A 27529-nucleotide genomic window follows, 5' to 3' on the forward strand; every position below is an offset into this window, starting at 1 on the left:
AGGGTTTCTAGAGAATCGACCAGTAGGGGGAAGGTGTAACATAGGGGCTCTAGAGAATCGACCAGTAGGGGAAGGTGTAACATAGGGTTTCTAGAGAATCGACCAGTAAGGGAAGGTGTAACATAGGAGCTCTAGAGAATCGACCAGTAGGGGGAAGGTGTAACATAGGAGCTCTAGAGAATCGACCAGTAGGGGGAAGGTGTAACATAGGGGCTCTAGAGAATCGACCAGTAGGGGAAGGTGTAACATAGGGGCTCTAGAGAATCGACCAGGAAGGTGTAACATATAGGGGCTCTAGAGAATCGACCAGTAGGGGGAGGTGTAACATAGGGGCTCTAGAGAATCGACCAGTAGGGGAAGGTATAACATAGGGGCTCTAGAGAATCGACCAGTAGGGGAAGGTATAACATAGGGTTTCTAGAGAATCGACCAGGAAGGTGTAACATATATAGGGGCTCTAGAGAATCGACCAGTAGGGGGAGGTGTAACATAGGGGCTCTAGAGAATCAACCAGTAGGGGAAGGTGTAACATAGGGGCTCTAGAGAATCGACCAGTAGGGGGAGGTGTAACATAGAGGCTCTAGAGAATCGACCAGGAAGATGTAACATAGGGGCTCTAGAGAATCGACCAGTAGGGGGAGGAGTAACCTAATACCATTTCACACTTCTGGATAGGCTTAGACATGACTGGTGTTTACATAGTGGTGAAAAACGTGAGATTATGTTATTACTACAAGACACCTCTGCTATGTAAACTGCCGCCTTGACCAGTCCTATCTACTGACCAAATATTTATAAAGGTCAGACAGATTTTCTTCACCACTAAATGACAGAGGCCATATATACTCAACCTCATCACTACCTCATTTACAAACAACAGGTCCATGGGACCTGTCAGACTTTCTACACCCATAAATAACTCACAGACCTCATAACTATACCTCATTTACAAACAACAGGTCCCATGTCAGACAGACTTTCTACACCCATAACTCACAGACCTCATTACTACTTCATTAACAAACAAAAGGTCCATGGAACCTGTCAGACTTTTACACCCATAACTCACAGACTTCATCACTATACCTCATTTACAAATAACAGGTCCATGGGACCTGTCAGACAGACTTTCTACACCCATAATTCACAGACCTCATCCCTACCTCATTAACAAACAACAGGTCCATGGGACCTGTCAGACTTTCTACATGTACATCACTAATTCACAGACCTCATCACTATACCTCATCTACAAACAACAGGTCCATGGGACCTGTCAGACAGACTTTCTACATGTACATTACTAATTCACAGACCTCATTCCTACCTCATTTACAAACAACAGGTACACGGGGCCTGTCAGAAACATTTTTACACTACTGTCTGACAGAGACCTTATACTCAAACAACAGGTCCACAGGGCTCTAAGACATATTTTCTACACCATTAACTAAAAGAGGCAATGCCCCTAACTCCTTCTGAACAAAAGGCCCATGGGGCCTGTCAGAGATCCCCTGTCAGAAATCCTCTATAACACTGAAAGTCAAGACCTATACCAAAACAATAAACAAAGATCCCATCTTAAAGATAACTGAGTGCAGGTGTGACTCAGGGACCAAGATTTGATTAAATGAGGAAAAGTATGCATGAGGGCACCCTTCTGAGGAAGAGTTTTCTCTCCCGATGCTTTGGTTTCCTCCTACATAGAAACCACTCACAAGCTTCCTATGAATTCCATGTCAGAAGAGCTTTAGGTATAAGGGAACATATCTTTTTTCTCAGCTCTTATGAAATATATGAAGGCTATATATTTATAGTTTAAGGTACATGGTATTGTGCATCTGAGAGGGAGCAAATTAAACGTACATTGAACTTTTAGTTTGTGATGGCATCTATAGAGCATACCAGTATACATAACACAGCAGGTAAAACAAACGATAAAAATGATGATATATATATCCAGAGGAAAATATCTGTAGGAAGCAGAACAAATTTTATTTCTTTTATCTAGATGTGCTTAAAACTTAAAAGTTTATAAAGCCATATAATCGCTGCCTTCATAATCAACAGGCACTCTGCTCTGCCAATTACATGCAATGGTTGACTAGCATTTAATTCATGAAATAAATCGACATTTTAATCCTCACAAATATTTGTACACCCTGAGAAAAACTCATTCAACCATGTTGTGTATTTAATTTTCCCAAACTTGCAAGTCAGCTCTCCGACACAACAAGCAATATATTGATATATATAACATGTAATTATACTGACCAATTTATGTAAGTAATACTACTTACCTGTTGTGTACTGTATATATATACATGTTTACCTGTATATTTTTAGAAAATGTACTTAACAAGATAACTTTAACACAGTTTTAAGTGCTATAATAAGTTCATTCTTGTTTATCTTCAAACAGACAATCTAAATTAGGTTGACACTAATTTCAATTGCTTTTTATTAAACCACAGAATTTCATGTATAAGAGATATTTATTTCAATTGGTGAATTTTTAAAGATTAACTATATGAAATCTAATATACACATACTAAAGCTTGTAAAATGCTGCCTCATCACTGAACTAATTTGGTTAAAATAAATGCCTTAAGTTTTAGTGTATAAATACCATATTACAGTTGATGTTGGTGCATTTTAAATGAACAATACTTCTCATATTCAACACATACAGAGAAATCAATGGCCTGGTCTGAATAAGAAACAAACTATTATAAATCTTTGATATTGAAACCTGTCATACTTAGTTACAATGGAGGTCTATGTGCTCAATCTTTTGTTGTTGTTTTGGTTTTTTAAACGTCAGACATTTAAAAGTTTGGAATAAATTTGTATAGGTTTAATTAAGTATCTCTCACTCAGGCATCAATTACCTCATCAATGTACAAACATAACAGTTTTTTGTATGCACTGAAAAACCTCCTGATCTACATAAGAAATTTTTTTTCAGAGTCAATAAGAATTTAATTCAACTTCAAATATGAACAATATATATTTTGACTTTTATAGAAATAAAACAATTTTTTCAGAGTCAATAAGAATTTAATTCAACTTCAAAAATGAACAATATATATTTTGTTTTTTATAGCTATAAATTGTATCCTACATAACAGACACATGTTCTGGATTAACGATAATCATTGTTACTTTTGCTGAATACCATATTTCATTTAACAAGCAAGCTTGGTATTGCTAAAACAATACAAGTCCCCTACCGCCCCCTGCTAAAAATAGTAACAGTGACCTTGACTTTGACCCAAAAACTCTGAAACTCGAAACTTGATCTGTAGCTTCTCATATTGAAGTTACATACAAACTTTCACCAACATACTTTGAAGCATGACTGAGAAAAGTGTGAAAAACTGGACGGCCTGACAGAGGGACTGACGGACGAACTGGGAGGAAACCTATAGCTATTTCCCCCCGGTTCACAAGTAGGGGACTTTATAATAATTAGCTGTAGGGACCCATGTATGGTAAACAAATATGTGTTGTTGATATGCTCAAACAAAAATTGCACACCTGGTGGAATGTTTGACTTCTTGTGACTTGTACATGTACAATATTTTATCGTACCGCTGGTCAGGAAAAAGTGTAGGGGTCACGATCACCTGCCTAACAACATGGGTTTCTCAGGGCATTTCTGTTTCCTCCAACAGTAATACCACTCCTACTAACCCCTCAGTAGCTTCCATCCGGGTCAGGACAAGCAATTAATATAGGTTGGTATATCTTGTTTTACAATTGTTGTAAAAGAAATAAATTTTACATTTTACATGTATCCTGTTACCATGATCAGACAAATGACCTGCCAAATGTACAATAGGATATAAAATATACAATGTATGAGGTAACATTCATCAACCAAATTGGTGTATGCTGATTGGGCTACACTTAAAGCTTGTTAGATGATTGGCAAACTAATTCACGTGTGAAAACCTTAAGAATTAATGGATGAAACTAAATAATCTGTCAAATATTCATAAAAGATTACTTACAAACTTTCTAGTCAAATATCTGTTAAATCGTCAACAAATATCCATGAAATAGTAATAAGACATCTTTCGGTCAAATATCTGTTAAACCGTCAACAAATATTCATAAAAGATTACTTACAAACTTTCTGGTCAAATATCTGTTAGATTATGAACAAACTTACTCATTGGTCCATTCATGTTGCTTAAGATCCCATTCGGGGCTGGAGTGGATGTGGCTTGAGGGAGATGGTTAGAAATCCGCGAATCATTCACATTTAACGGCGTAAAGGGCTCCGATTGTTTATCGTGTCCGTTCACCATTTTCGCAGGAGTCCTAGGACTAGAAGACATTTTCTCTACAATAATCTGACTGTCTATTTCTGGCACGTTTTCTTTGTGATCGTCCACATCCATGGATTCTCGCACTCCATTCTCTCGAGACGCGCGATGTGACTGTGGCCGTTCTGGGCGGGTTTCTGTACGGCGGGCCGTTATAGGCTGTTGGACCTCCTCTTGTACCTCTACATCTTGGTCTCGTGCCTCCTTGCGGCTGGCAACTGGTGAAGGGGTTCGTTCTCGGCTGGAAGACCGAGATGTACGGTGTGAGCGCTTGGGTGACTTTTTGGGTGATGGGTACGAGGTGGTATCCCCTTCTGGGCCCCGGTGTTTGGCGTTTTTAGCACCTAAAATGAAATAACAAAGTTTGATTCAAGCAATACATATATACATGTATATTGATATTCATGATCACCCAAACACAATTTTCTTTTATTTATATTATAAATCATTTAGTGTTTACTAGTTCTAAAGACCTGTGATCAATTGAATATCTGCTTTGTCAAAAACTGTACCCTCTGTGTTAACAGTAGAAAACTGATTCCAAACGTCTGTGATTCCATAACACATCCATTCACTTAAACATCAATTTCTATAATCATGTTTCACTTTGAATATATTCAGTTTTTATTATTTTCACAGAGCTTCAAAGATAAACATCAATTTCAACGATCCCAATCTGACCTTAAAGGTCATGCAAATAAGGTCACGGTCCCTCTAACAGTGTAAACTATACAAAAATACATCAGTTACTTAAATCAGAGATTTGTAAAATCTGATGCTTACTCCCTCGAACAGCACAACTCTGAGATCAAATGAGATCTGCACAATAAGTCGGTCTTTACTATTTCTGGAGGTGACTGTTGAAATTGACACGATATTGTAGATAGATCTGGTTGGATAATGTATCAGCGTGGTTAGACCTGTAATTATACCCCTAACAAGCCTCTGGGGGATATCATCTGACTAGAGATACAGAAATTCAGGTAAGCATTTACAACACAATATTTACTCTTCCTGATAAATGACTTTCCACAACTAATCTTTTCAATAATGTTCCACAGTTTCCATCAATGTATATATCTGCAGAAGTCTCTTACCTTCTCTAAAGAAACTTTTCTTAAAATCCAATATTTTCTTGCAGTGATAGGAGGTAAAATTTAACCATTCCAAAATCAAATTTTAGTACAGATATCATACATTGATAATGTTTCCAAGTCTATACTTGTGGGAAAAGCACCTGTCAGCTGCTCTGAGATATACTCCATTTCATTCTGAAATATAACCCTAAGGTCACCTTAAATACATAGTAGAATGTACAGCACTAACATTAGATTACCTTCGCAGTTAATAACTTAATCCAGTTCTAAACTCATTTTTAAAGCACAATCTTAAACCAATAAGGGTTCAATAGGAATCAGCAGGGAGTCGAAATCCTGATGCAACTCATGTACGGGTATTTGTAAATATACTTATTAAGCGTATATGCTGTAGGTAGTAGTTGGTACGGGAGTAAAATGTATATATCGACAATACGTCAATTATAAAAGATAGTAAAAAACTAGCTGGGTTAATGCTTTATGTAGTGGTGTGTATATATGTAAGAGGGTAAATCCTGCAGAGTAACACAGGCTTGCAGGCAAACAGACATTTTGGTATTGACCAGACATGTCCAACTGTTCACAAGAGTAGATCAATATTGACATTACATTTGTATGTATGCAAGCTAAGAGGGTAAACCATGTATTGACATTACATTACATCGCTATGTAAGAGGGTAAACCATGTATTGACATTACATTACATCGCTACGTAAGAGGGTAAACCATGTATTGACATTACATTACATCGCTATGTAAGAGGATAAACCATGTATTGACATTACATTACATCGCTATGTAAGAGGGTAAACCATGTATTGACATTACATTACATCGCTATGTAAGAGGGTAAACCATGTATTGACATTACATTACATCGCTATGTAAGAGGGTAAACCATGTATCTGACATTACATTACATCGCTATGTAAGAGGGTAAACCATGTATTGACATTACATTACATCGCTATGTAAGAGGGTAAACCATGTATTGACATTACATTACATCGCTATGTAAGAGGGTAAACCATGTATTGACATTACATATCGCTATGTAAGAGGGTAAACCATGTATTGACATTACATTTCATCGCTATGTAAGAGGGTAAACCATGTATCTGACATTACATTACATCGCTATGTAAGAGGGTAAACCATGTATTGACATTACATTACATCGCTATGTAAGAGGGTAAACCATGTATTGACATTACATTACATCGCTATGTAAGAGGGTAAACCATGTATTGACACATTACATCGCTATGTAAGAGGGTAAACCATGTATCTGACATTACATTACATCGCTATGTAAGAGGGTAAACCATGTATTGACATTACATCGCTATGTAAGAGGGTAAACCATGTATTGACATTACATTTCATCGCTATGTAAGAGGGTAAACCATGTATCTGACATTACATTACATCGCTATGTAAGAGGGTAAACCATGTATTGACATTACATTACATCGCTATGTAAGAGGGTAAACCATGTATTGACATTACATTACATCGCTATGTAAGAGGGTAAACCATGTATAGACATTACATTACATCGCTATGTAAGAGGATAAACCATGTATTGACATTACATTACATCGCTATGTAAGAGGGTAAACCATGTATTGACATTACATTACATCGCTATGTAAGAGGATAAACCATGTATTGACATTACATTACATCGCTATGTAAGAGGGTAAACCATGTATTGACATTACATCGCTATGTAAGAGGGTAAACCATGTATTGACATTACATTACATCGCTATGTAAGAGGGTAAACCACGTATTGACATTACATTACATCGCTATGTAAGAGGGTAAACCAAGTATTGACATTACATTACATCGCTATGTAAGAGGGTAAACCAAGTATTGACATTACATTACATCGCTATGTAAGAGGGTAAACCATGTATTGACATTACATTACATCGCTATGTAAGAGGATAAACCATGTATTGACATTACCTTACATCGCTATGTAAGAGGGTAAACCATGTATTGACATTACATTACATCGCTATGTAAGAGGATAAACCATGTATTGACATTACATTACATCGCTATGTAAGAGGGTAAACCATGTATTGACATTACATCGCTATGTAAGAGGGTAAACCATGTATTGACATTACATTACATCGCTATGTAAGAGGGTAAACCATGTATTGACATTACATCGCTATGTAAGAGGATAAACCATGTATTGACATTACATTACATCGCTATGTAAGAGGGTAAACCATGTATCTGACATTACATTATATCGCTATGTAAGAGGGTAAACCATGTATTGACATTACATTACATCGCTATGTAAGAGGATAAACCATGTATTGACATTATATTACATCGCTATGTAAGAGGGTAAACCATGTATTGACATTACATTACATCGCTATGTAAGAGGATAAACCATGTATTGACATTACATTACATCGCTATGTAAGAGGGTAAACCATGTATCTGACATTACATTATATCGCTATGTAAGAGGATAAACCATGTATTGACATTATATTACATCGCTATGTAAGAGGGTAAACCATGTATTGACATTACATTACATCGCTATGTAAGAGGATAAACCATGTATTGACATTACATTACATCGCTATGTAAGAGGGTAAACCATGTATTGACATTACATTACATCGCTATGTAAGAGGGTAAACCATGTATTGACATTATATTACATCGCTATGTAAGAGGGTAAACCATGTATTGACATTACATTACATCGCTATGTAAGAGGGTAAACCATGTATTGACATTACATTACATCGCTATGTAAGAGGATAAACCATGTATTGACATTACATCGCTATGTAAGAGGGTAAACCATGTATTGACATTACATTACATCGCTATGTAAGAGGATAAACCATGTATTGACATTACATTACATCGCTATGTAAGAGGATAAACCATGTATTGACATTACATCGCTATGTAAGAGGATAAACCATGTATTGACATTACATTACATCGCTATGTAAGAGGGTAAACCATGTATTGACATTACATCGCTATGTAAGAGGATAAACCATGTATTGACATTACATTACATCGCTATGTAAGAGGGTAAACCATGTATTGACATTACATCGCTATGTAAGAGGGTAAACCATGTATTGACATTACATTACATCGCTATGTAAGAGGGTAAACCATGTATTGACATTACATTACATCGCTATGTAAGAGGATAAACCATGTATTGACATTACATCGCTATGTAAGAGGGTAAACCATGTATTGACATTACATTACATCGCTATGTAAGAGGATAAACCATGTATTGACATTACATTACATCGCTATGTAAGAGGATAAACCATGTATTGACATTACATCGCTATGTAAGAGGATAAACCATGTATTGACATTACATTACATCGCTATGTAAGAGGGTAAACCATGTATTGACAGACTACATCGCTATGTAAGAGGATAAACCATGTATTGACATTACATTACATCGCTATGTAAGAGGGTAAACCATGTATTGACATTACATCGCTATGTAAGAGGGTAAACCACGTATTGACATTACATTTCCTCAATATACAAAAGGGATAGAATCCTTTTGTATTGATAAGATATTGGCATGCTAACAGAAGAATTCAACTCTTACCACATTATAGGGAATTTTTAACAATACCTAAAAACCTGCACATGCTTTAAATTCACACCAATCTGAGATAGCGACAGCATATGACTAAGCCGTCAACACCTTTAACACTTTGGCTTTGAGTGATTTCGATTTGTATAATCTATACCTTGCCATCAGCCTATCAGGGCGATTTGTCTTGAGAGATACCTAGGACAGGTAGATATAAAACACCGATAAAATTGGTCACACTTTCTACTTAAATATTTCAGGTGAACATTGAATTGTGTACTAAATGCACCATATCAGTCAAACAAGCATATAAATCTCTAACGACCTGTAAACACGTAACCCATGACAGTTTAAACACTGAACCAATCAACACAGACTAATTAATATCATCAATATCTAATGTACACATGGAAAACACACATCTGAAGGGCTCGGTGTATGGTTTTATGTGAAGTAGAAAGCATTAAACAGGTGCTTGTGATGGGATCATTTTTATATGGTAGTTTTAAAAGGCCTAGTATTGTAGTGCTTTAAATATTGGACAGGTGCTATTGAACAGTTTAAGGCATGCTATGATAATTGTCTTATCCAAATACATTTATACATATTTTTAATTGAGTACTGTTAATTCAACAACAAAAATTGTTGTCCACATTAAAACTATGATCAGCAATTATGAATATTGGATCATGCATCTGCACTCAATACAGACAGTTATAGCCAGACCCTGCTCACAGATATCATCCCCACCCCTCAACCCCCCCCCCCTCCCCCGCCAACCCAACTCCTTATCCTTACCCCCCCCCCCCCCCCAAATTTCACCCCCATTCCCTCATCCCCACCCCTATATCCCCCTCCCCTCCCCCACTCACTCATTACCACCCCTTATCTCCCTCCTCTCCCCTATCCCTCCATCCCCAACCCCTAACCCTTATCCCTAGTCCCTCATTCCCCCACCCCTAGTCCTTCATTCCCCCACCCCTAGTCCTTCATTCCCAACCCCTAGTCCCTAATATCCCTACCCCGGCCCTTAGTCCCTAATATCCCTACCCCACCCTTAGTCCCTAATATCCCCACCCTACCCCTAGTCCCTAATATCCCTACCCTACCCCTAGTCCCTAATATCCCTACCCCACCCCTAGTCCCTAATATCCCTACCCCACCCCTAGTCCCTAATATCCCCACCCTACCCTTAGTCCCTAATATCCCTACCCCACCCTTAGTCCCTAATATCCCTACCCTACCCCTAGTCCCTAATATCCCTACCCCACCCCTAGTCCCTAATATCCCTACCCCACCCCTAGTCCCTAATATCCCTACCCCACCCCTAGTCCCTAATATCCCTACCCCACCCCTAGTCCCTAATATCCCCACCCTACCCCTAGTCCCTAATATCCTTACCCCACCCCTAGTCCCTAATATCCTTACCCCACCCCTAGTCCCTAATATCCCCACCCTACCCCTAGTCCCTAATATCCCTACCCCACCCCTAGTCCCTAATATCCCTACCCCACCCCTAGTCCCTAATATCCCCACCCTACCCCTAGTCCCTAATATCCCCACCCTACCCTTAGTCCCTAATATCCCTACCCCACCCCTAGTCCCTAATATCCCTACCCCACCCCTAGTCCCTAATATCCCTACCCCACCCCTAGTCCCTAATATCCCCACCCTACCCCTAGTCCTCAGTCTCACCCTTCTTTCCCCAATAAACTGAGCTCAATACTCCTACACCAGTCAAACCCCCTCCCAAACATTTGTTCTTTCCTCCCCCATTTCCATTAACATCCTCACTGTACATGACTCAAACACATTGCAACCTATCATTCCATCACAATACCCTTCCCCCATTTTCCAATTAACATACACTTTCGTCCTCTTCACTCATTCATGACTCATGTCTGCCATCAACCTGTTTTGTCTTGTAAAATAAGAAGGTAATAGTAGAAATCAATAATGCATAAGAACGAGACAGAACAGCTGATTAAGCAACATTACCTGGACAGTCTAGAGAAGCTGTATAATAACACACAAAATCTTATGTTGTCAAAATGTTAAAATACTTCACTACACATTATCATCATCATCACCAGAACATCATTCCCTATATTTTAAAAATATTAGTTAGACCCAAATTCTTTTTTTTTTTCGTCTTCTCTTTTGGAGTTTCTTATCTTTGGCTTTTACCACCACATTTTACTCCTAGAAGGACAGAACAGCTGTATGATGTCCCTAGCATCACTTACGAGTCCTAGAAGGACGAAACAGCTGTATGATGTCCCTAGCATCACTAACGAGTCCTAGAAGGACAGAACAGCTGTATGATGTCCCTAGCATCACTAACGAGTCCTAGAAGGACAGAACAGCTGTATGGTGTCCCAAGCATCATTAACAAGTCCTAGAAGGATGAAACAGCTGTATGATGTCCCTAGCATCACTTACGAGTCCTAGGACGAAACAGCTGTATGATGTCCCTAGCATCACTAACGAGTCCTAGAAGGACAGAACAGCTGTATGATGTCCCTTAAGCATCACTAACGAGTCCTAGAAGGACGAAACAGCTGTATGATGTCCCTAGCATCACTAACAAGTCCTAGAAGGACGAAACAGCTGTATGATTTCCCTAGCATCACTAACAAGTCCTAGAAGGATGAAACAGCTGTATGATGTCCCTAGCATCACTTACGAGTCCTAGGACGAAACAGCTTTATGATGTCCCTAGCATCACTAACGAGTCCTAGAAGGACAGAACAGCTGTATGATGTCCCTAGCATCACTTACGAGTCCTAGGACGAAACAGCTGTATGATGTCCCTAGCATCAATAACGAGTCCTAGAAGGACAGAACAGCTGTATGATGTCCCTTAAGCATCACTAACGAGTCCTAGAAGGACGAAACAGCTGTATGATGTCCCTAGCATCACTAACAAGTCCTAGAAGGACGAAACAGCTGTATGATTTCCCTAGCATCACTAACGAGTCCTAGAAGGATGAAACAGCTGTATGATGTCCCTAGTATCACTTACGAGTCCTAGAAGGACGAAACAGCTGTATGATGTCCCTTAAGCATCACTAACGAGTCCTAGAAGGACAGAACAGCTGTATGATGTCCCTAGCATCACTATAACGAGTCCTAGAAGGACAGAACAGCTGTATGATGTCCCCAGCATCACTAACAAGTCCTAGAAGGACGAAACAGCTGTATGATGTCCCTAGCATCACTAACAAGTCCTAGAAGGATGAAACAGCTGTATGATGTCCCTAGCATCACTAACAAGTCCTAGAAGGACGAAACAGCTGTATGATGTCCCTAGCATCACTTAAGAGTCCTAAAAGGACGGAACAGCTGTATAATGTTCATATCTTCACTGATGAGTCCCGTAAGGACTAAACAGCTGTATGATGGACATGTGTCCCTATATACATCACAGACAAGTCCTAGAAGAACGAAACAATTATATGATGGACATATATATATATATATGTCCCTAACATTACTGACAAGTCCTAAAATAGCTATATGATGCAGCTTTTAATTCCCTTTTTCCAATCACCCATTAGTACTTTATATGACATATTTTTATTTCCTGCAGTAAACCGGGCAAATTCTAAGTGCATTAACCATACATTACCATATAACAATTATACAGGTGGATAGTTCGAAGACAAAAAGTTATAAAAACAGTCGACAAGAGGCAGTCAGATTTCATCATACTGGGAAGTCAAACTCAATATGTTTATACCGCATTTACCCTGCAAAAGTACAGGGAGCCATACGCCAAAGTTGTAGAATCAGTTTATTGTAGAACAGGAAATAGCCCATGTTGGTATTTGCACTAAAAAGTGCAAGATATCTCTGCTCACACTAGGCGTAAAAATCCTTTAGCAAAAGTTGCTAAAATACCTTTTTTCTCTTTAGCAATTTAGAAATGGTTTTAGCAAGACAATGTTATTGCTTAGAATTTAATAACTAAATATAGCACACGCATATTTGTTTGATATATATATTACAAAATGTAATACAATGTGTTAAACTATTTTATTAGTAAAGGCAGGCATTAAAAGTGTTCATTATTTAAGAATTTATAAATTACAAAATACTGCAAAATATCATGTTTTACCTCAGCGTAAACAAAAAATATTCAACCAACTAAAAAAGCATTGTATCATACCAAAACAGTTGTGTTTTAGCTGCTATTATTTTCATATTGAAAAAGAACACACTTGAGATTACACTGAAATAATGTTATTTTCAACTTGATTTTCAAACCACAACTTATGTTTTAATCTTATCGTTCCCGGGACTTTTTATATTTTTTTTTCATTTATTTTTTTTTTTGCGAAAATTGAATCGACTGTTCCTATTCCTTTAGATCATATTGGTGATAATTATAAGTAATTGGATTTGGAGAATATCTGCTGCATAACCTATTCACAGCATTTCCAAACAGATGCATTTCCAAATAGATGCTTCATACGTAAATCACCCTGAACAAATAATTTTGTAGCCCTGTCATAACGTGGAGTTTACCGTGAATTGTACCTTATGTAATATGTTCGTGATACAAGACATTGAATGATACATACTTGTTAAATACTAAATAATATTGTACATACAATTAATGAAAGTTGAAATAACATTGAACAGACAATTGTCATTTTGTTTTTAGAGCAACGTAAGCTTGCGGCACAGACAGAACATTCGTCTGCCATAGGGTCACAGCTGCCATGTTTTTGTCCAAGTTATCTAAACGCTTTACAAAGCATTGCCCATCAAACAAACGCTCAAATGATTCAGATTTATTTAAGTACTTCCATACATGACATGTGCTAATCATGTAGTTCGATCATAGGATAAGTTAGATGCAATGACATCGTAATTAGTGAAAACGTAAGTGGTTGAATTAAAGATTTAAGACAGGGGGATATTTATGCAGTCTATAGTATGTCTTAATTAGGTTAAAAACAGTTTCGCAAAAGTTGCGAAAATACTTAATCATATTTTCGCAATTAGTGATTACATTTCGTGAAATGCGCAAAATGCAATCGATAGCGTGAGCACAGGATATCTAGTATAATGATTGGGTTTATTAACATACATGGACATATATGTTAGATTTGTATAATGAGAAATTTGTTTTTGTCAAGTCATGTATGCGAATAAGATGGTATGGACACTTTTAGGTTTTCCAAAAAGGTCTTAAGAGATTCAGAAAAGAAATGAATCCAATACTTATAAGCATCTGCTGAACTGCATCAAGGGATGTTCTAAACTTCTCTTTGTCAAATAGCAAAACACAGCAACACATGTATTGACTACAACAACATCAGGACAGTGTTTATATAAGGCAAGGTCTTTCAAAGACAATTTGTGGTGTGTACAACTGGCGCACAGATATACTCCCTCGTTTTCACATGAAACACATTAAATCAGACCAATTTACTTTGATGTACATGGTTTGATGGTACACGGATGTGGAGAGGGAAAAAACAAGATACTTGATGTACGAAAAATGTCTTTGATGATAAAACATTTGCAAAAAGTGTTCAATACCAGGAGCATAGAGATCAAAATCAGCAAAGGGGGATAACTAGCTATAATGTTTTCTTCAAATGACATGCCAACTTTTTACCTAAATTCTCAGGAGCTTAATATCTCAATAAGGGTGGAGTTGTTTGGACAGATGTGTGTGACAGTAACAAGCTGTTTAGGTATATAATTTCCTTCCAATATAACAGTATAGGAATTTGACCAACTAATTATATAACTACCCATATGTCTTGCTGCAGAATATTGGCAGCTATGACAATTTTTTTTTATACAACTAATTAATTTGGCAAGTTTTTTTTATAATACAATGTGGATGACTGTCTAATGATAAGGTACAGTTGTGGTAGCTATATAAACAATGAAGGCTAACAATCATGGCCACCCTGTCTCCCCTTTGTCTGTACAATAGACTTGACATTGTACAGATGTGACTAGTCTACCCTGAGGAGGAGGGAGAACAGGGCAGACATTCCAGTATAGATCAGTACCATCTGTGCTCCCCACTCAGGATGAACCCCACTGCACACTCTTACTATAGAGATACAGCTTTGAAAGCTAACCTGCCAGAATTGTATCAATGAATATAACCATCTGTGAAAATTCCAGACAAAAAATTTCCTTCACTCGATCAGATAAAATAGAAAGCTGAATCAAAAGCTTAAAGAAGAACATATGTATGAAAGATATTTTGTATAGCTGGCCAGGATTAAAAGGACCAGCGATTCCAGCTGTGAGATCAGGATAAAAATATTATTGTGTATTTATAAATGTACAATAGACATACTGTGTTTGTAATCAAATATATTCTGTAAGCCGAGCATTCCTCAGCTGGCACCACAGTATACATCCTCTAGAGGTTATGTGGCCTTCTTAATGACAGAATCATAACAATGAAAGCCAAGACAGTTTCCAATAAAACGTCTCAGAGACAGTTTCCAATAGGACGTGTCATCCATTTGAGAACCCAATATATCAAAGTAATGGGACTCAGAGATTTTGAAATAATGTTAAGTCTTAAAAGATATTTCACATTTTCTTACAGTCCAGCACCTCCAGCAGAACTAGATATCTTAACAACTTGACAAAAGGAGAGAATACTTTATTCATTCACATTTATCTATCTGCAAACTATCAAAATAATTTCTGCTCGACTAAAAAACAACCCACGATAAAAAAATAAAAGAGTCAATAAAAGCATGTATCAATATATACAGAGTTTAATTTATTTACTATCGCATAGAAATCGGGAATTCACTTGGTGAAAGGTCACATGACATTGATCATCCTGGGGAGATCCCTCCACATGTAACTGAATATAATACATATCATTACAGAATTACCTTACTCTCGATCATTACGCAAATTGTGAACCAATTACGACCTTATTGGGGCAATGTCCATATGAGGTAATGGTGATATGCGACAGCTCACAGAACTGTTGAATGATATGCTCACTATGGATGTTGTCTACAATGAAATTTTTTCAGACAATGAGTTGTGAGGATAGTTAGAGGCCGATACTTAACAATATTTACCATAACAAATAGCTAATGGAAGTCAATAACGACAGCTTTCTGATCTCTACCATAACTGTCAGCACCCATATGCTTAATTAAATTGTACATAACACATTATGATCAATAACAGTCGTGACACTTGAGTACAATGACAGCTAAAATATGGTTCTCAATACCATTTCAGTAAAAACACTTGTATAATATTATTTATAACAGTCATATATTTATAACTACAACAGGCGCGTAGCTGCTATGTAAGCACATAAGCCTGTGCTTGCACATCATTTTCCTACATAGGTGTATTTAGGTAAAGAAATATTAACATTTGACAATTGTTCTTAATATTTTGAACCTTTTACATCATCTAACTGACTGACCAGTACACTTCAAGATTTATCGTATCTTAGTATTTATAGTTAGGGGCGGAGGTGGCTGAGTAGTTAAGGTGTCCCGACACTTTATCACTAACCCTCCACCTCTGGGTTGCGAGTTCGAAACCTATGTGGGGCAGTTGCTTGATACTGGCTGTAGGTCGTGGTTTTTCTCCTGGTACTCCGGCTTCCTCCACCTCCAAAACTGGCACGTCCTTAAATGACCCTGGCTGTTCATAGGACGTTCAACAAAAACAAACCAAACCAAAATTTTTTTTTTTTTTCAACATTTTTTTACGTGAATGCTGGTGGTCAGTTAAGTCAATGCCTTATCTGTTTTCAGAAAGTTTATAAGTTTATCTTTTTCTCACATACTCAACACAGGGTGACCCATGGTTGCTAGGGATACCTCTATCTCACACAGAGTAGGGAAAGACATCTGACACGAGTTATGATGCTACTAACAATAGCGTAGTGTCATCATTTTATGTGTTGTTACCATGTCGCAAATTGAAAACATCACCAATTTTATTTCTTGGGACATTGATGATGAATGTAGGTTTCACAGATATGTGTGAAAAATAATCAAACATAGGCCTGTTCCATGGACAAGGATATCACAACCCTCATGTAAGAGATTGGCTGATCATGACCATCCTAACTCTTACACAAGAGTTGAGATATTCCTGTCCATGGAATAGGCCCATGTAAGTTTAGCCTTGCCTGTTTCTGTCAATTCTTCGTTTTTATGACGATTCTTTCATTCTGTTTGTAGCTCCTAGACATTCGACACCCATCCACATATTTGTTATTCTGCCCGTTTTAAGGATGTTAACCCCCACCCGCCAAAAAAAAAATAATTCTTAGAAGCTTCTAGTCAATTTACACAGCTTTGCATTTCTTGCTGAACATCATGTTCCATACAAAGTTTACTAGTATCTCCCATTCATTACATTTTATGATTGTGTAACAAAACATCAACAAAATATAAGTGATAGATATAGAAAGACATGTGCACTTCACCACACAAAAAATCTGATGTCTTAGGATCAATTTATCTATGAGGAGAGTAAAGATGGCTTTCTATCAGATAAAATGTCTGATATTCTTCAGGTTATTATAATATGGACATCCCGTATGACAAGACAATTCTGAAAGCCTATCATCAAATTAAACGGGAGATGGATAATTCCAGCTATGAAGAGATGACAAGAACATTCCTGAAGAAAACACTCCAATATATACGGAGACTGAATCATCTGCGATTAACATCCCACTGCAGGAGTCAGCCCGCCCAATTACACCATGTTTACTATGACAACAATGCCTTACTGAATCAGGGAAAACCCTCTTCCATTCTAAATATGATTCATGCAGATATACACTCAGACCCAGGAGGCCGTTTAAATGCCAAATCATAAGTTTCTTCACTGATTCATCAGCTCCAATGTATATGTCACACAGCTGGCTATATATCTATCAAAATATTTATACACACATCAATACACCCACAATAGTAATGTGAATAGCTGGAGTGACCTTCAAACAGCTTTCTTAGTTTTCTGATCACCTCAACAGCCCTATTCCAATATTTGAATTGTGTATTTGCAAATAAAACTTTGTACCCTTTAAGCTGTTGGAGTGATTGCTTGTTTCCTTAGCTTTAACATTTAATTTCTTATTTGGTTAGCCATGTGGCCCTCGGTCCTTTCCTACTATCACCATTCCATTTTCCTCCTTTTTTTACTTCTCCCCTACCCGAGGGCTGCAGTAGCTCCTGATTAGTTGGTTAGAGTGCGGCCGTGTAACTGTTTCGAACGCTCCCTACTCGTGGCGGTTTGCATTTTTGGGATGCTGAGAATAGGTCCAGTTTGCGATGTCCTGGTTGTGTCCTTGAGCAAGACATTTTAACCCTAATTGCACTAAATGACATGCAACAGACCTCTTGTATGTTGTTCAGGGAGGTAGTCAACTACTACTACAAGGAGACCCCTACCTAATATGACACTGGCTGTTCAAACTCCTCCCTACTAATTCACCTCCCCTTAACCCTTCAACCCTAAGAAACTTTAGTGGACTCTGCCATTCCTTTATTATTTGATGCCCAATATGGTCAGTGAGGGTAAAAGGGTTAATTCCTGACCTCCCTACTAACTTTTTTCTTTTTCATTTCCTGTCCCTTTTTCCCCTTTGATTTTTCTTAGTGACCCCCTGTAATTGTCTCCCCTTCCATGCATTTTTGTGTTGTCTAAGTCCATACCCCTTTTTCCTTAACTATGTATAATGTTTTCTATGTAGCCCTCTGTAATTGTCTCCCCTACCAACCATTTCTGTGTAGGCTGGGGTGGGACCTCTAAAATCCAAGTTGCCTATCTTCCCTATAACTACTTCATATGTAATATATCTATAATCATATTCATCCTGTCTACCCTTCAAAGTCTTAATACACTCCGATTTGTTAACAGAGATCAGTCTAAGTGCGGTCTATAGGGTTGAACGACATTAAGATTTTCAAGTGTCCCTATAGCCATATAACTTAAGTCCAGTTCAAGTGCCTCACTTGAGCTCTTCCCAATTTTACATTGATAGTAGCCAATTATTAACACCTATTACATCCCCTGTACATTGGCCATATCTATCCAAGACTCATTGGGCTCAGGTGAAAATCCATATCTATACTGTCTCCCACTCAAAATTGTATTAAATTTTTTCTGTATTATATATTTATGATAAGTTCACATTTATCAAGGGGGTTGCGGTTGCCGAGTGGTTTAGGTGTCCCGACACTTTATCACTAGTCCTTCCACCTCTGGGTTGCGAGTTCGAAACCTACGTGGGGCAGTTGCCAGGTACTGGCTGTAGGGCGGTGGGTTTTTCTCCGGGTAATTCGGCTTCCCTCCACCTCCAAAACCTGACATGTCCTTAAATGACACTGGCTGTTCATAGGATGTTAAACAAAACAAACATATAAGACAGTTGTCTGACATATAGACAGTTGTCTGACATATAGACAGTTGTCTGACATATAGACAGTTAATGTTTGGACATATCCACAGCTGTCAGCATTTAGAAAACTGTGGGGGATAATCTGTGGAAAGATATTAACATGCATAATGTTTAGTTTGTTTTGTTCAACGACCTATTCACAGCCAGGGTCATTTAAGGACGTGCCAGGTTTTGGAGGTGGAGGAAAGCTGGAGTACCTTGAGAAAAACCACCGGCCTATGGTCAATACCGGTGTCATGTGGGATTTGTATCCCCCATAGGATAAGTACCCGGATACCAAAACAGGCCATAGGATTAGTATCCGGGTACAATATTTGGCCATAGGATAAGTATCCGGATACAATAAATGGCCATAGGATAAGTATCCCCCCCATAGGAATTGTATCCCCCCCTAAAATTTATCATAAGGTAACAATGTAAGAATTTTGGAAATGTTTTTTTTTACCGTTAAACTGCTTTAAAAGGTTGGACAATAAAGTATTATCATATAATTTCATTTTTTTTTTCTCTTTCACTATTCAATAAAATTGATGAATTATTTCAAAACTGTTAAAAATCATTTGAATTGTTGATCAACCCTGATATAGTCACTGAAGCAGTAATAATTGAAACTTATACTGAATATAAAGTCTGCCCTGTACGTGTCACCTGGGGAAAGGTAAAACTGTTAGATGGCCCCAGGGAATATCTGTCATAGTGGACAGTGTTGTTTTAATCATTATTACCTATCACCTGTTCACCTATGTAGATGTTGGAGTGGGGTAAAAGAATATATCATTAAGTCATTCTTAAAAAGAACCTAAAACAACCAACATGAATTTGAATTCATCAACCAAATCACAGATTTTCTTCTGGGTCCCACTGAAAAGAGGAAATAAATCATGATCTATGTGCTGTATAAAGATGTGTGCTTTTAAATCACTCAAGTGATCATTACTTTAAATTTTGAGTTTCATTTCTAGTGAATTAAAGAATTGACTTGTTATTATGTATTTAGGACATTTTCAAATGACACAAATATATGTTCTATCCAAAATTGTTAAAAATGTTCAAAGTCTGAAGAATTGCATATAGATGCAATATGAAATAGTGATTACACATGTTATCAAGTTTTTCTTTTTCTTTAAGTATTACTTCGTTCGTTAGGATCGTATTCAACAATTTCATCATATATGTAATAATGAATCAAAGTTAAACATACATTGCACACTTTATTTGTTTCATTGTGCTGACTGTTGAATTTATCTAGAAAAAAATATATGAAAAGTCGGTGATAGGAACAGAAATCATCAAAAACTGCATTAACAGCTGATTTCTGTCTTCAAATGGAATAGTTTATTGTTTTCAATCAGACAATCATCAGTTAGAACAAAGATTTTATCAACATATATGTGAATGAATAAGTGTGTCTGAATACATACAGTTAATATTCAACCTAATCAATATTTTATTAGAATTTGTATCACCCCAACTTTATGTCATTTAGGCTGATTTCTATAGCCGTAGGATTTGTATCACCCCAACTTTATGTCATTTAGGCTGATTTCTATAGCCATAGGATTTGTATCCCCCCTACTTTATGTCATTTAATCTGTTTTCTATAGCCGTAGGATTTGTATTCCCCCTACTTTATGTCAGTTAAGCTGATTTCTATAGCCGTAGGATTTGTATCCCCCCTACTTTATGTCATTTAAGCTGATTTCTATAGCCGTAGGATTTGTATCCCCCCACATTTATGTCATTTAGGCTGATTTCTGTAGCCATAGGATTTGTATCCCCCCCTACTTTATGGCATTTAAGCTGATTTCTATAGCCGTAGGATTTGTATCCCCCCTACTTTATGGCATTTAAGCTGATTTCTATAGCCATAGGATTTGTATCCCCCCACATTTATGTCATTTAGGCTGATTTCTATAGCCGTAGGAATTGTATCCCCCCCTACTTTATGTCATTTAATCTGATTTCTATAGCTGTAGGAATTGTATCCCCCTACTTGATGTCATTTATGCTGATTTCTATAGCCGTAGGATTTGTATCCCCCCTACTTTATGTCAGTTAAGTTGATTTCTATAGCCGTAGGATTTGTATCCCCCCTACTTTATGTCAGTTAAGCTGATTTCTATAGCCGTAGGATTTGTATCCCCCCTACTTTATGTCAGTTAAGTTGATTTCTATAGCCGTAGGATTTGTATCCCCCCTACTTTATGTCAGTTAAGTTGATTTCTATAGCCGTAGGATTTGTATCCCCCTACTTTATGTCAGTTAAGCTGATTTCTATAGCCGTAGGATTTGTATCCCCCCTACTTTATGTCAGTTAAGCTGATTTCTATAGCCATAGGATTTGTATCCCCCCCTACTTTATGTCAGTTAAGCTGATTTCTATAGCCGTAGGAATTGTATCCCCCCTACTTTATGTCATTTAATCTGATTTCTATAGCCGTAGGAATTGTATCCCCCCCCCTACTTTATGTCAGTTAAGCTGATTTCTATAGCCGTAGGATTTGTATCCCCCCTACTTTATGTCATTTAAGCTGATTTCTATAGCCGTAGGATTTGTATCCCCCCTACTTTATGGCATTTAAGCTGATTTCTATAGCCATAGGATTTGTATCCCCCCCACATTTATGTCATTTAGGCTGATTTCTATAGCCGTAGGAATTGTATCCCCCCTACTTTATGTCATTTAATCTGATTTCTATAGCCGTAGGAATTGTATCCCCCCTAATTTATGTCATATTAGTTGATTTCTATACCGTAGGATTTGTATCCCCCCTACTTTATGTCATTTAATCTGATTTCTATATAGCCATAGGATTTGTATCCCCCCTACTTTGTCATTTATGCTGATTTCTATAGCCATAGGAATTGTATCCCCCCTACTTTATGTCATTTAATCTGATTTCTATAGCCATAGGATTTGTATCCCCCCTACTTTATGTCATTTATGCTGATTTCTATAGCCATAGGAATTGTATCCCCCCTACTTTATGTCATTTAATCTGATTTCTATAGCCATAGGATTTGTATCCCCCCTACTTTATGTCATTTAATCTGATTTCTATAGCCGTACGAATTGTATCCCCCCTACTTTATGTCATTTAAGCTGATTTCTATAGCCATAGGATTTGTATCCCCCCACATTTATGTCATTTAGGCTGATTTCTGTAGCCATAGGATTTGTATCCCCAATTATGTCATTTAATCTGATTTCTATAGCCGTAGGATTTGTATCCCCCCTACTTTATGTCAGTTAAGCTGATTTCTATAGCCGTAGGATTTGTATCCCCCCTACTTTATGTCATTTAAGCTGATTTCTATAGCCGTAGGATTTGTATCCCCCCTACTTTATGTCATTTAATCTGATTTCTATAGCCGTAGGAATTGTATCCCCCTACTTGATGTCATGTAGGCTGATTTCTATAGCCATAGGATTTGTATCCCCACTACTTTATGTCATTTAATCTGATTTCTATAGCCATAGGAATTGTATCCCCCCTACTTTATGTCATTTAGGCTGATTTCTATAGCCATAGGATTTGTATCCCCCCTACTTTATGTCATTTAATCTGATTTCTATAGCCATAGGATTTGTATCCCCCCTACTTTATGTCATTTCGGCTAATTTATTTAGCCATAGGAATTGTATCCTCCCCTACTTTATGTCATTTAAGCTGATTTCTATAGCCGTAGGATTTGTATCCCCCCTACTTTATGTCATTTCGGCTAATTTATTTAGCCATAGGAATTGTATCCTCCCCTACTTTATGTCATTTAAGCTGATTTCTATAGCCGTAGGATTTGTATCCCCCCTACTTTATGTCATTTAAGCTGATTTCTATAGCCATAGGAATTGTATCCCCCCCCCCCCCCCCCCCCCCCCCCCCTACTTTATGTCAGTTAAGCTGATTTCTATAGCCATAGGAATTGTATCCCCCCTACTTTATGTCATTTAATCTGATTTCTATAGCCATAGGATTTGTATCCCCCCTACTTTATGTCATTTAATCTGATTTCTATAGCCGTACGAATTGTATCCCCCCTACTTTATGGCATTTAAGCTGATTTCTATAGCCATAGGAATTGTATCCCCCCCCTACTTTATGTCAGTTAAGCTGATTTCTATAGCCGTAGGATTTGTATCCCCCAAACTTTATGTCATTTCGGCTAATTTATTTAGCCATAGATCTTTTGTATCCCCCCCTACTTTATGTCATTTAAGCTGATTTCTATAGCTGTAGGATTTGTATCCCCCCTACTTTATGTCATTTAAGCTGATTTCTATAGCCATAGGAATTGTATCCCCCCCCCCCCCCCCCTACTTTATGTCAGTTAAGCTGATTTCTATAGCCATAGGAATTGTATCCCCCCTACTTTATGTCATTTAATCTGATTTCTATAGCCATAGGATTTGTATCCCCCCTACTTTATGTCATTTAATCTGATTTCTATAGCCGTACGAATTGTATCCCCCCTACTTTATGGCATTTAAGCTGATTTCTATAGCCATAGGATTTGTATCCCCCCTACTTTATGTCATTTCGGCTAATTTATTTAGCCATAGGAATTGTATCCTCCCCTACTTTATGTCATTTAAGCTGATTTCTATAGCCGTAGGATTTGTATCCCCCCTACTTTATGTCATTTCGGCTAATTTATTTAGCCATAGGAATTGTATCCTCCCCTACTTTATGTCATTTAAGCTGATTTCTATAGCCGTAGGATTTGTATCCCCCCTACTTTATGTCATTTAAGCTGATATCTATAGCCATAGGAATTGTATCCCCCCCCCCCCCCCCCCCTACTTTATGTCAGTTAAGCTGATTTCTATAGCCATAGGAATTGTATCCCCCCTACTTTATGTCATTTAATCTGATTTCTATAGCCATAGGATTTGTATCCCCCCTACTTTATGTCATTTAATCTGATTTCTATAGCCGTACGAATTGTATCCCCCCTACTTTATGGCATTTAAGCTGATTTCTATAGCCATAGGAATTGTATCCCCCCCCCTACTTTATGTCAGTTAAGCTGATTTCTATAGCCGTAGGATTTGTATCCCCCAAACTTTATGTCATTTAAGCTGATTTCTATAGCCATAGGAATTGTATCCCCCCCCCCCCCCCCCCCCCCCCCTACTTTATGTCAGTTAAGCTGATTTCTATAGCCGTAGGATTTGTATCCCCCAAACTTTATGTCCGTCCGTCCGTTGTCTGTAGACGCATTTTGTCTGGACAACTCCTCCTAAACCGAAGGGCCGATTTCATTGAAACTTCACACAAATATAGAGGACCATGTATAGATGTGCATGCCACTTTATTTTTCTCAAAATTACGGTTGCTATGGCAACTGGTCACTATAAACAGGTTTTCTGATAAGAACCATAACTTTAAGTGTGTCCGGACAACTCCTCCTAAACTAAATGGCCAATTTCAATGAAACTTCACACAAATATAGAGGACCATGTGTAGATGTGCATGCCACTTTTTTTTTTTTTTTTTAATTATGGTTGCTATGGCAACTGGTCACTATATTACTGGGTTATCTTAATAAGCCTCTAATTAACAGTTCCAATTCACCATTGACTTGTGCAGATTGCGGGGGTATTAATCAGCCATTCTGGAGACAGTTCTAGTTCAAATTCTGTTTCCCTTCTTCCAAGGATGTTCCTGACCAAATTTGGTTCAAATTCATTTATAACTTTATGACTAGTAGCGATTTAAAGGATTAACCCTATTTTCCCTATTTGCCCCGCCCCTCAGGCCCCTGGGGGTTCATAGTAAAAATTTATACAAACTCTGTTCCCCTTCCCACAAGGATGTTCCTGACAGAATCTGGTTAAAATCCATTAAAAACTTTATCACTAGTAGCAATTTAAAGACTAATCTCTATTTCCCCTATTGGGCCCCTGGGGGGCCAGACCAACCGTTTATACAAAATTGGTTCCCCTTCACCCAAGGATGTTTCAGACCAAATATGGATCAAATCCCTTTATTCCTACAGAAGAAGAAGGATTTCAAAGAATTTGCTATATTTCCCCTATTGGGCCCCGCCCCTTAGGCCTCTGGGAGGCCAGACCCACCGTTTATACAAAATTGGTTCCCCTTCACCCAAAGATGCTTCAGACCAAATATGGATCAAAATCCACCGAGTAGTTTAGGACTAGTAGCGATTTAAAGGAAAAGTTGACGGACAGACGACGCACCATGCCATAAGCTCACTGGCACTTCGGGCCAGGTGAGCTAAAAATAGTAACCAAAGATAATTTGCCAGTCCCAATTACAGAAACAGTGAACAAACATGTAGAATCAAGTGATGTGAAGTACAAAATACATGTATGTAAGCAAGTACGACGTCTTCCGGGTGATTATCCAGGATCTTCGGGATCAGACCTTCTGCGCTTAAATTAACTAAATCGTCGTCTAGAAGGTATTGTTAATAAGTCCGAGTTCAACTACAATATTAGTGTTCAGCGGGTTTTTTGTGTGTGAAATGTTGGTGTTTTGTGATATAAAAATACACTCTAGATATATACTTTAATGGCGATGTCTGTTCACCAAATAAAGATTACGATAGATTCAAAATGGACACCACTTATTATTGTCATTCTTATATAAATATTCGTGAGAGATTTGAATTTGCTTTTGACTCTCCTCGCGAATTAACAGGAAAATAAATCCCACGCAAAATGTAAGTGATTTACAGTACTCATATTGCCAATATTCCATGTATAATTCTATACTGAAACCACGTAAGGGTCACATCTTTTGTTGTGCAAAAAATAACATTTTGTTATCTTTATCTATAATATTATCTATATTGCCTTTTGTTATACTAATACTATCAAAACATGTAAACTAGCTATCTTGTTACTTCGATAGAATATGAGTTTACCCACCCGTTACTGTTAGACCTTGTTTGTACCTATCTTGTTACTTTGATAGAACATGAGTATGCCCAACCGTAACTGTTAGACCATGTTTGTACCTATCTTGTTACTTTGATAGAACATGAGTATGCCCACCCGTTACTGTTAGACCATGTTTGTACCTATCTTGTTACTTTGATAGAACATGAGTATGCCCACCCGTTACTGTTAGACCATGTTTGTACCTATCTTGTTACTTTGATAGAACATGAGTATGCCCACCCGTTACTGTTAGACCATGTTTGTACCTATCTTGTTACTTTGATAGAACATGAGTATGCCCACCCGTTACTGTTAGACCATGTTTGTACCTATCTTGTTACTTTGATAGAACATGAGTATGCCCACCAGTTACTGTTAGACCATGTTTGTACCTATCTTGTTACTTTGATAGAACATGAGTATGCCCACCAGTTACTGTTAGACCATGTTTGTACCTATCTTGTTACTTTGATAGAACATGAGTATGCCCACCAGTTACTGTTAGACCATGTTTGTACCTATCTTGTTACTTCGATAGAATATGAGTATACCCCGTATAGACCATGTGTAGATGTGCATGCCTCTTTCTTTTTCTCAAAATTATGGTTGCTATGGCAACCGGTCACTATAAACAGGTTTTCCAATAAGAACCATAATTTTAATGACATACTTAAGTTGGGGGGATACAATTCCTACGACTATAGAAATCAGCTTAAATGCCATAATGTAGGGGGATACAAATCCTACGGCTATAGAAATCAACTAATATGACATAAAGTAGAGGGGGATACAAATCCTATGGCTATAGAAATCAGATTAAATGACATAAAGTAGGGGGGATACAATTCCTATGGCTATAGAAATCAGCTTAAATGACATAAAGTAGGGGGGATACAATTCCTATGGCTATAGACCCCATGCATGACTGCTCACCACCCCCCCCTAATTGTCTTTGATGACAACCATTATATACACCTAGGTTAAGAGTCACCAGTTATGCAGAGATGAACACATATATAAAAGTGAACAGGAAACCACTGCAAATTGTTTATATCATATTTGCTGTCACTTAAATTGACATGTCATGATTAAATAGATAAGTCTGTATATAAA

At 37.6% G+C, this 27529-nt stretch overlaps 1 protein-coding gene across 2 annotated transcripts in view; it reads right to left on the reverse strand.

Annotated features, from left to right (window-relative positions):
- LOC117339400 (actin-binding LIM protein 1-like) overlaps nt 1–27529 on the reverse strand; it is a 96721-nt gene that overhangs the window by 50130 nt on the left and 19062 nt on the right. For both annotated transcript variants that reach the window (XM_033900963.1, XM_033900962.1), the window contains exon 2: nt 4178–4678. In XM_033900963.1, coding sequence (XP_033756854.1) covers nt 4178–4678 — 501 coding nt within the window. The remainder of the gene's footprint in view (nt 1–4177; nt 4679–27529) is intronic.

Source organism: Pecten maximus, chromosome 12, assembly GCF_902652985.1.
Source record: "Pecten maximus chromosome 12, xPecMax1.1, whole genome shotgun sequence".
Classification (NCBI taxonomy): domain Eukaryota; kingdom Metazoa; phylum Mollusca; class Bivalvia; order Pectinida; family Pectinidae; genus Pecten; species Pecten maximus.